Source organism: Calonectris borealis, chromosome Z, assembly GCF_964195595.1.
Source record: "Calonectris borealis chromosome Z, bCalBor7.hap1.2, whole genome shotgun sequence".
Lineage (NCBI taxonomy): Eukaryota > Metazoa > Chordata > Aves > Procellariiformes > Procellariidae > Calonectris > Calonectris borealis.
This window is the reverse complement of record NC_134352.1, coordinates 45,369,423-45,381,555: the sequence shown is the minus strand read 5'-3', so window position 1 is coordinate 45,381,555 and position 12,133 is coordinate 45,369,423. Positions and strand designations below refer to the sequence as shown.

Below are 12,133 nucleotides of genomic sequence, written 5' to 3'. Positions count from 1 at the left end.
TCAGCAATAATAAATCCTAGCAAAATCTGCTTTCAAAATGAGTATTTTTTCCTGATTTTTAACAAACAGCAATAAAAGTTTCTAGTTCTTTATTTTCCCATTAGGAATTTCAAAACTTTGCTAGCCATTTACAAGGGGGTGAAGAAATATAGGGCAATTATTCCCAAGTTATTTTTAAATAGCCAGGAAAAGTAGATGATGTTATTCTTGCTATGTCATCTGTAGCAGTGCCTTAATCTATCCACAGGTAGATTCTTCAAAGAATGCCATTTCTTCAGATAGTTGTTGCTGCTACAGGTAATTGAACCTGGTGAGAACATACCAAGACAGCAGAGACTCCATCCAGCAAGTTTTGGCTTAGTACCCCGTATTCAGAAGTAGCAGAGTCATTTTTGAATGCCACCATGCCTCAACTAATAACCTGCCATTCAGACGCTACACAGGCATGTCTTCCAGAGCTGAGGTTGCTCCCACACAAGAAACCCAGTAATCTCCTTACTGCAGTTCAAGCTTTGGCATCAGAACACACAAAAGCAGCCCATGCCTGTTTGTGGTTTCAATGTGGCAACTTATTTGCTATACACAAGCAAGCTCTCCAACCACTTTTTGAAAGTCTAGGACATTGCTGAAGTTAATCACTTTGGATCTAAATATACAGCTTTAAAGTGAGAAGCCCCCAAGACCAGGACCCATTGTTTGAGGTGTGTGTGTATATGTATGCATATGCATACACACAATACGTACAGCTGTACATATGCAAATGCCTTTTTTGTCATGCCTTCATTTCTCTGAGGTTACCTAGGAAAAGTGCCTGAACCAGACCTATGCCTTACTAAAATTCTATAGCATAGCAAGGGAAAGAAAAGGTGAATTAATTCAGGCTGATGAAAACCCTATCTTTCCTAATTTTGCTGGTTTAAGTGAGCTGTTTAAAAAAAAAAAAATTTACTCTAAGGAACATGATTCTCCAAGCTCCTGTCTCTACCTCCAAAATCTGCAATTTGAGACCAAAATATTTTCCCAGCCCCAGAGGACCGCATCACTGCACCTAACGAACCATGTCCCAATACAGTACTGCAGCAGATCAGATCCAGAATGGTATCACTTATTAGATGCAACAAATTCCCAGCTAGTCTTCACTGAATAATGCCACGCAGTCCTTCAATGAGACTCTATGGGCACGTAGGTATCAACACCAGAGCTTTTGCAGTGGATCTGAGCCACAGTCATTTGCTATTGCAGTTTCTGGACAATGACTCTGGTTCCTCTAAAGGGGCCAGAACCATACGCTGGTGCATGCCTGTCCAACTATCTGCAACCACTCATGACCATAATATCCCTCACCATTTCATAGACCATTTTAGATTTACATCCCAACACATACTTTCACAATGGCAAGTTTGACCACCAAATTAAAGTGTCAAATTATATAAGACTTGTACACATTTAGTTAACACTTACCATCCTTCCTTCAGGCTTAAGTGTCCCTTGTACTTACACCATTCTCCACAGTGCTAACACCAAACACATAGTTATCCAATGTGTTTTAAGTTCAGACTTAGGCTTTGAAGCTACAACCATTGCCAAACCTCAAAGAAGCCGGGATCTTGTAGGGCATAACTAAGAAATAGGGTAAGAGTTTAATGCTAAGAACCTAAGCAGGAGCCAAAACCCAGCTATTGGTACCGAACCCTTCTTAAGCTTAATTTTAACAGCTGAAAGCCCTCATGGAACACTTGTATTTATTACGTGAATAAAAAGATTAATACTGAGATAGAGGGTGTTGTGCAAACTTACACCTTAGCCAAGAAATACAGCTATGTTATGAAAGGGAACTGTTTTTCAGGGGGACTCAGAAAGCTGAAGAACTTCTCAAAAGATTGTAAGTATAAGAAGAAACTATTACAAACTTCTTAAGGGACTTTAAAAGGTGACTGTATCCAGTAACATGCAAACACAATAATATAAATCCATTTGAAATACAATGATATACATCCATGTAAACTGGCAAAAAACAGGATTTGGGGTAAAGAGCTTAATCAAAACCACTGTAACCTGAAAACAAAACAGTTATTATTAACATTTGAACTCAAAGAGCAAAGGAAAAGATGCCCCCCGCTGCTCCCCAGCGTAGAAGAGTACTCCCAAGAGTAAAAGAACTAATAGTAAGAATCCTGCACTACCTGCTGACAGTTCTGCCTGCAGAAAAGCATCAGTGCTTGAAGCCTGAAAGTAAGTGAATATGCAATATGACAGACAGCATCATCTCCCACATTACCATTCACACAATTTTTTGCCTCTAGTGAAATGAAAAACACAGAATGAGTTTTCACACAGGAGGAACTGATTCTTACCAAAGCTGCAGAACTTCATTCCTGTAGTCGTTTCATAACTACAGGCTTGGGCCAATAAAACTGCAGATTAAATAGAACCAGTTTAAATATATTTGAAGAAATGGAGTTTAATTTAAAATACATATGCAGTCATCACTACTACCAGCAAAAAAACCCCTATGTGCAGACAGCAAAGCCTCTCTCCCAGCCACCAAGAAAAAAAAGGTAGCAATTCATTTTCAGGCACAGGTTATTTTCCTATTTACAGTTCAGAACCCTATTAGAGAAAGTTAATCATCTCTGTGTTATTTCATATGATGAGTCTATTAGAAGAGTATTAATATTAGAAGAAATGTACAAAATAGCGACTATTCAATCAATTGGAAAAGGATATCTTTTTAAAAGGACATTTGAGAAATGCAAAATCACAGCTAATAAAGCTGGCCTTTATGTTTTGATTTTTGTTTAGGAGCACATATACTTAATTTGTACTACTTGAGTTAAAGAGGCCTCAATTTTAATTTTCCTGAAACAAACTTAAAAGAAACAAGATACTAAACACATATCAAATCTTGTTCCTTTTTCCTTCTTTTTTGGACAAAACCCCATAACTTTAACATATCTGAAACATGAACATTGCTGTGCTAAGCACAGACTGGAAAATACTACATAATTATCTTTTTACCATTTAACATTTTTTCACTCTGCTTTTGATAATACTTGCTTTAAGTGTATATGTTTTAAGTGTAAAGTGATCCCTCTCTGTGCTCTGTTTTCAACCCATTTATCAGTGAAAAATCTGCAAACAGACGTGATGGAAAAATCATTTCAAAGTTTCCTATGCTGCAATTATCACTCTGGGTTAACTACGCAACAGTGGAAACTGGAACGTCCAAGAAACTGTAATATCATTCTATGATTCTGATGTAAATAAACCCAAATTTTACAGCTTTTTCGTAACAGGCCATATGTTGGCACGTTAATTTTTCAACTGTATGCTACAGTACTTTTAGTACTGACATTGCAAACTGCTTTCCATAGAACTGATGGAAGACTTCCTAAGACACAATATTTCAGATAAATAAAAGCAGATTACTGTCCCTATTTAAGAAAGAAACAAGGAGATCCGGACAACAGTCAAACATCGAGCAATATATCTGAGAAGTGGAAAAGGGCAAGGGTAGAAACCCACACTCTGCTAGGCATACTGAAAAGTTAGCTTACTCTTTCAAGAAGTACTGCAAATAAAGTTGTATGTACAAAATCTTCAAATAAATTTACACAGAGTTTTATACGTGCAACGGATGTTGGGCAAAGCATAGTAACTACAGAAAAGCATTAAGATACAAGACAGCTCAAAGGCCACTTAACACGAAGTTTAAAATACATAACCAAAAAAAAAGTTTGTGAGCTACTGCTAAGTTTCAGCAATTAAATATGACAAAGAATGGAAATTTCAGTGATAAAAGTTATCAATATGACCTAATTTTTCACTACTTTTTTTTTTTTTTTGGTCATCTGCTAAGCAAAGAAATCAAAATCTTTCTTCAGAGCCCTTTAAATCACAGGCTAGATCAACTTACTGACTGAAAATAGGAAAGTACTTGGGTAAAATGGATTAGTAGTTACCTGTTATTTACCAGTAATTTCTTTCCTCAGGTTTCCTATGTGCTCCACTGTAATCAGATTTTAATTTTAGAATGAGATTTTATTTACTTCAATCAAATTTTAACTTTTTTTTTTAGCTCATTGAAAGTGGCAACCTTTACACATTACATACCGTCAACTCTGAGTAAACAAGCCTTCTGAGCACAAACCCAAAAACATCTTGCGAGTAAGCTTTCCTCAGTGTTCAGGTTTATAAGCAATTGGGCTTACAAGAGTCTTCATGACACATCAAGAAGTTGGTCGTTCCCTCCAACACAAGCCTAAAAGTAACTCTTAATATTACTGAGGTGGAAAATATTCACATACACTTGTAAAGTACTGTAATTAGTAATATGATGCCTGACCCAAAACAGTTTAAAAAATTTTTCCAGAATTTGGTCCTTCAATGATCTTGACTCAAAAACTTACTTTGCAAAGACAGCTACATGCAACAGTTTTTAAACGAAGTTCAAAGGAGTTAAATTATTAAAAAAAAAAGGCAAGGAAAAAAAAAGCAATATCTAAATACATTAAAACAAACTGAAACCAGAGAAAAGTAACATAGTCAAGGTAAACTTCCAACATGCTGGATAATGCCACATGCATTCTGCATGCAAAGAAAGCTGTATCTACATCTTTTGGAAAACAAATTCCAAATCAGTTTTGATCCCTTTTTGATGTTTGCAAATAAAGCAGCATGCTTAGATGACTACCCAAATTAAAGAGATTAAATTAAAAACAGTACATTTACAATGTTAGGAAGTGGCAAGATCAATCTAAAGGGCTTTGAAGGTACATTTTAAACAAAGAGTTCTTGAGGCAACAATTTGTATACTACTACTCATAAAAAACGATCTAACTTGATTTCCTCAATGGGGGAAATCATTAGACCTGGAACTCATTTAGAAAAAGTAAAAAGGAAAACATAATAACTAAAGCTTGTATTTAATTTTTCACTGCATAACCTAGAGCTAAACTATTTCCCAAGACAATATTTTAGCTTTTATGTTTTATTCTTTCCAACAAGAGCACTCTTTCAGAAGCATTTGTTTGTTCAAATTGACCATCTGCTCATACAAATCAAAAAGGACAAAATTAATAGTGGCTTTATATGATTCTCACACGCAAGTGGGGGCCAAGCACTAATCTGTCATAGGTCAGCACTTGCTAGACATAAAATCAACATCTATTACTTGGCGAGGTTTTCTGTTTATGTAGTGGGGAAAAAAAGTGACTTTGTGACACACGACAGACTTTGCTAAATATTTTTTTGACAAAAATGTGTGTTTAATAATAGCTATGAATCAACAAAGATGTGGTACAGCCACCCTTAAACCATGAAAAAAAGGTAAAGGAGTAGCTTACAGCAGTCCTTGCCTTCTTTGGGTGCTTTCATTCATACTAAGTTATTCTGGAGGTAAAAGGGAAGCTAGCCAGCTAGATATATTTACGAATATTACACAGATCATTAAAAAACAGCAGATCGTCATTTTATCAGATCTAGTTAAACTATATGAGCAAAATGTGATTGTGATATTACAGGGCAATTTACTGATGTTTGAACAGTGAAATGGGTCATTCACTTGGAAAGGGTTAGTACTGAAGCCATAGCAAAGACTGTATGAATCACAGCAAATTAGATAAAATGAACGTATGCACTACTGGGTTTGCTTTGTGCAAATGAAAAAATTTATTGCTTAGTTCACCCAGCCACTGCTGCTCAGAGAGAAATTCAGCTCAGAGTCAGGTTTTGGTTTTAAGTTGCAGTTCCTCAGTACTTCAGAATCAAAACTTGCAATGTATAATCTCTCACGTTCATTTACGTTAGCTCAGTGCCTAGTACTTCATACATGGTGTTCCTGCATAACGGGGGGAGCTGTGGAATCCTAAGCGGTTATTTTAAGCTAGTCCTTGTATATAGTAGAAAGATATACTACTCGATTTACCTCTTTCCACTAATATTAGGCAAACAGAGTAACTTATACAAAGAACAACGAAGCAAATACGGTAAAACAAAGTAATCTGAAGGCAATCCTAGCAAGAATCACTTAGCAGTTAACAGAAGACTTAATAGCATTATCATAAAAATATAATTCTTCATTTCTTCATTCTTTCTCTTTCAGAAGGGTAAAGATGATTACATTATACTACTCGTTAACCTCCCTTTTAAGTAAAACAATCATTTCAGAAGATTCTAATTTTGCTTTGCCTCTTATGCTATTATTTCTTTTCTGAAACAAGGCCAGATGGGATGAAGTGAAAAAAACATTCAATTATCTTCCTTTATGATAGCACTCACAGAAAAAAACAATTGCACTTTCTCCCTTATTCTGTTCTGTTGCTTTCTTCAAGGAAAATGAAGAATAAATATTAGCAACAGAAAACAACAGCACACCAAGAAGCCAAAATGGTCAACAGTAAGATGTCGCTTTATAGAAGAATTGCAGGGATGGCAGTTTATTCCTTTCGGTGGATTACCTTTTTGGGACATTACGGTAGCAAAACATTCTCAACAGATTGTGTCCTCATCTCTTCACTACTAATCTCTCCCCTCCCAAAGTAATGCTTCATGGGTTTTGTACACCAGGTAATACAAAATCAAAGGCAACAAAGCCGTGTGATCCGTTTCCTCCTCAAAACATTGTGCTTGTTTTATCTTACAACAACTGCTACTAGTTGTCTAGTAACCGCTATCCCTTTGAACATTTCAAAAAAAATTCTTTGATGTTTTGATAATGATGGCATCAAACAGAAACACAACAGTTAAATTCTCCCAAAATGAAGCATACTAGAGTTGGACAATAACTAGCATTTTCAACTAATACCCAGTGAAGACAAAAAAATGTTTTTGGCACAAAGCACTGTCATTTAATGATCATTTTGCTAAACTTCCAAATAAAGGAATGTTATCTTAATACAATCATTAAAACATTTAAAATTGCATAATGATAATGTCAAGAGAAAGATTTAAACTGTTCTAATCAAAGAGCAGAAAGACTGTTTTGATTAAAAGGTACATGGGGAGAATTCATGAATTATCATTTGATAATATATCAACGTACCTTTCTCAGAAATAAAATACAGCTTAACTAAAATTACTGCCTTGATACACATATTGATGGGTAAAAATCTGAGCAAAGGTTTGAGTTAGTTGCTGTAAATTATGATTGGTTTTGCTACCCAGCATGTTCATCCAGGGACCAGTCTACCTTCAGCCCTGCAAAATCAGGTTCTCAATATTAAAGCACATTGCATTTTTCTGGATGCTACCTTGATCCAACTATCTGTAATGTGATTCAGAAATAATTAAGAATAAGATGTATTTGTTCACTGATAGAGCTGTTCTTACATATGCTTACATTATCTCTGGACTTTATGATGCCAGTCAGACATACACAATCCAAACAGTTTGTAAATATTTTACAACTGCCCATCATGATGAAGCTTGTAGCTACTGAAATTGATTTGTATCAAGTATTTTCTCAGATTGCTTCTAGAGAAACGGATTATCTCATTTACTCTTAGAAACCATAGTACACAATCAGAATCTCAAGGCATAACCAGCACTTGTTCATTGCATCAGTTTTCTCTAGAGTCAATTTTGGGAATCCTGTGTTAGCAAACTACTGAAACAAAATGAACACGAATCAACCACATTCATGTCAAAATATTACTCTTCAAACTAAGACAGCCTCCTCTCTTTGCACCTATTCAAGTTAGATTAGTTTTACGCTATTTCTTCTTGGTGTTAATTTTCAAACAGATAGGAAACAAAAAGAACAAATTTACCAGGTAGATAAGTAGAGAAATTCCTCGTTTTTTTGTAAAATCTGTTCACAGAAGCCAACATAGATAGAGTAAATATGTCTGAAAAAGGCAGGCAGACATCTTGGAGGAGGAAGGCTGCAGAAAAGCAAGCATTCACTATCAGATACGCCCTCATGACTTAGGATATAAGCATCCTCTAGCACACATATCCCGGGAAGATAAACCAAGAGCCGTTATTGCTAGTTGACTGTGAGGAGCCGAGGCACAGCAGCAGTTCATCTCATGTCTGTATTTCAACAAATTATGGAGTTGCACAGGCTAAGATGCCTTTACTGTGCCCTCCAACACCCACATGGGTTCAGCTACAGTCACGCTCACTGATTAACTCAGCTCTGTCTCAGCCCTTAAGGTTTTCACCAGCCTTTCATTCACCACAGACAGATCTGGTTACCAACAGTAATACAAACGATGCATAAAAACCACATTCAAAATGGAAGAGTAAAATGTTTCTGGTAATTACAACCCAGTGAGAGCTACAGCAAAAAAATGACAAACCAACATGCAAAGCCGTTAGTGTGCTGCGAAAAAAAACCCCGTTCACTCTAGATGCTCAGTCTTGCTTCTCTGAGCTTATACTAAATCCAAAGATGTTTATTTCAGATTGATTTATCCAGTCTGCTGGTTTAGATTAATACCGACAGATCTACTAAGCACTTTGGTAAGATGGACTCTACCATCACTAGACTGATATGGATATATTTCCTTTCTCCATATCTTTCTGACTTGTGCAAATTCAAATCGGTTTCATCATAGACAGGTTTCTTATTCCTATGCCACTACTCAAAAATACTAAGTTGTATTTTACCACATCCATGAATGCCCAGTGCCATAAAAAAAATTAACCGTGCTGACAAATCTAGAACTTTCCTATTCTCAGAGAGATTAATTTTTGCTTCCTGTAGAAACTGTAGAAATGTAATGACTTCTTTTCAGAAAGCAAAAGGTCCAAAGAGATGTCTTGCTACTGCAACGAATGCCACAAAGTGCTTCATCTACCTGTACGGAAGTTCCTGGTTCAATACAGTGCTTCTGTCCACACACCTGACTGTAAATGAAAATGTAAAACTGGACTGTTTCATACCAGATTGTAGCTATGTTTAGAAACTCATTCTTTTCTGGCATAACCGGGAAGACAGATCCCACAGAAGGACTCTATTTCAGACCATTGTCCAATCCTCAGAATCAGATGAGTCTCCACAAGACTTCCTGATGCAGTTAGAAGCCAGTCAAAATCTGCATGGTCGTGCTCACTCTCTCTCTGAATATAGGACACTTCTCTGAGAAATGCAAAAAGCAGTGCTGGTCAATTCCTTTACTATCTTAGAAACTCTGAAGCGAATGATGGTGTCATGTGATTCAGTCCTACAGCTTCATGATTTCTTCTGTTGACCTTATGTTTTAAATGGGAAAATTGTTAAGTGACTACAGTGTCCCATGCAAAGCTTTCAGTAAACCCTGATTTTATTTTCTGCTCGTTCTCCTTGCCAAAGCATGGCCTAAAATTAGAGAAAAAGAAAAAAAAAGTGGTTCATAGACAACCCACATGTGAAACGATCAATGTGAACTTTTCCAGGTGCTTAAAAGAAAATGAAGGGCCATGACAGCACGTCTATCAAAAGTGCAATCTTATTCCATTGAAATCTGTCATACTAAAATCACACTAAGAATCTCCTATTTCTTGTTCAAAAATCTATAAAATTATGCTTGACCCCAAACCGTAAGTATTACTTGTATATTCTGCTTTACGTTCAAACAGCCAACCTGTCCAACAATTCTTTCAATTGCTGTGCACAACGTACAATAATGATAGCTGTATACTGCTGCATATAACTGGAGAAGGTGTGTTTTACAATTATTTCAGTAAGAAAGAATACAGAGTGATAATGTAAGTTTTTTGGTTTGTGGTGGTTTTTTTGTTAGTCCCATATTTTTCAAAACAAACTGAACTGTTCTCACGCTCACCTGTTTTCCTGGTAAAAACAGTAAATGAATATAGAAAAACGCACACAGTGTTTTCAGTTAAAGCAAAGCAACATTGCACAGTATGTGATATCCCAAAAGCAAACAGAGGAGCAAGTGTGAAAACAGTAAACATTATAACACTTAAATGGCTTAAAGGTAGAGCATACTGAAGAAAAGTAAAAGTTCCTTTCCAGTCTTTCAGGACATCAGCAGCACAGGTAAAACATTGCACTAGAGGAGTTTTTAATGGTCAATTCTTATTTCTTATGAATATTCACTGCAAAATCCAAATTCCAACAGACATCAGTTTAGACTGCTGCATCAGACAAGCACAGATTTCTACACAGGTAATAAGCAAAGGCAAAAGCAAACCAGACATATGGCATTGCGGGTGAGTCAGTGTTTTGGGTTTTCATTTTTTTTAAAATCAGTTACATGGTAAATCATTTTGTAATTCAACATTGAGAACAGCCTGTTTAAACTTAGTTTCCAATCTACGATTTTGTTCAGTCTTCCTAAAAACTTATTGTTTGAGGCCTGGTTGGTTATTTGGTGAGGTATTATGCAAGCTGCTGCATCTTGACCTGTCTGCAGCAGCAATGAAGGCAGAGTCCCTGGCAAGGGAGTGTTAGCACCAGTAGACGGTAGCGCCAGCGCACCAACTTACGGCACTGCAGGCACAGACTTCTCTGGCACCGGTTATGGCAAGAGAAGCTGTTCCCACAGTGGGAGCTTGGACGCCTGAGAGCTTCCGCATCGAGCTGTTTGGGCACAAACACCTGCCACAGAAAAATAAATCTTTCCAAGACTGAGGCTGTTTCACCTTAGTTTAAGATTTTGATCAGATGGTTTCCAGTTTCTTGTTTTCTTTCAGCCGCTGCTGTGGGCTGTTTCCCCCCCAGCCAGTATCAGAGCGGCAGGAACTCTATCGTAGGTGTGTTTGGCGTCTGTGTGGAGCAGGAACAGCTAGAAAGGCTTAAAGCTGTCAACTTCACCTGCACTATTGCTCTCACCGACGCCTCCACCAAGCTGAATTCCCACCAGCGAAACAGAACTTATTGAAAAAGTGGTTGATGTAGGAAACGATGCGGCAGGAGCGATGCTCTGACCAGAGGCAGGCGGGCAGGGCCAGGCAGGCTGGTACTGCCTCCCCGCGCTCCTCACCGGGAGGCCTTCAGCACGGTGCCGGGGACACCAGTGCCAAGAACCACCGCGCTCTCCCGGACGCGGGACAGCCAGGCGTCAGGGCAAGGCGTGTGAATACCGTTTCCTGAGCTTGCAGCTACCTTTCACTCACCGCGCCTTACCGCAGCATCACCGTAGGCAGCACCACGCCCCCCCCCCCACCGTGCCCGGCCACGCTTGGGTTGGGTTTGGTTTGGTTTCTCTCGGAAGAAGCCCGCCCAGGCAGCATCCTAGGCGGCAGGGCTGTGACAACCTGCCGCTCCTCCCCAGCCCTGACGCACGCAGGTGGCGCCGGCTGAAACTTCAAACGAGCCTGTACCGGCAGGAGACCTCCGAACCGGCAGACCCCCGCCGGGACGAGATGCCTCCCCGTCCCGGGGCAGGCGGCCGGGCCGAGCCGGGCGGCGGCAGCCCGCACTCACCCAGCAGCAGCAGCTTCAGCTCCCGGCGGGCGTCCCGCTTGTCCCTGCGCAGCTGCCGCTCGATCTCCGCGCTGATGCGCTGCGACTCCTTCTCCTCGGCGGAGAGGCAGCAGCCGGCCATGGCCACCGGCGCCCTCGGCTCCCGCCGACGGGGGGAGCGGGGGAAAGCCCGGTAAGGGGCTGCCGCCTCCCCTCCCGCCGCCCGAGGGGCCGCGGGGCCGGGGCAGGCAGCTGCCGCCTCCTGCCTCCGGTTAATGATTGCCGGCGCGGCCGGGCCGCCGCTCCGGCGGGGCGGGACGGGTCCCCCTCCCGCAGCGGTGGGAGCCGGCGGGGCGGAGAGGGACACCTGGCAGGCTGCGACGCGCCGGGGGCGGGAAGCGAAGGGAGACGGTTACTTAAAAACCAACCAAAACAAAACACCCTCATACACACACAACCACCCCCCCCAATAACTAAAAAAAAACCCCAAAACCGCACACACCCGTTGGCGAAAGTTAGGAGGCCGGAGGGGAAGGGGAGGCTGGCTGTCATCACGGAGCTCCGGCGCCCCGGGCTGCGCGCTGCGGCTGCCTGCCGAGGGGGGGTGTCTGCGGGGGGGGAGGGGCTGCCTGCCGATGGGGGGGCTGCCTGCCGAGGGGGGGGTGCCTGCCGAGGTGGGGGTCTGCCTGCGGAGGCGAGGGGGTGCCTGCGGAGGGGCTGTCTGCCGAGGGGGCTGCCTGCAGGGAGGAAGGTTGCCTGCCGAGGGGGCTGCCTGCG

The 12,133-nt window shown here is 40.5% G+C and overlaps 1 protein-coding gene across 1 annotated transcript in view; it reads right to left on the bottom strand.

Annotated features, from left to right (window-relative positions):
- Positions 1-11,498, bottom strand: part of LOC142075576 (guanine nucleotide-binding protein subunit alpha-14) — a 78,407-nt gene extending 66,909 nt beyond the window's left edge. The window contains exon 1 of the mRNA XM_075137061.1: positions 11,378-11,498. Within this exon, the coding sequence (XP_074993162.1) occupies positions 11,378-11,498 (121 nt within the window). The remainder of the gene's footprint in view (positions 1-11,377) is intronic.
- Between the last annotated feature and the right edge of the window lie 635 nt (positions 11,499-12,133).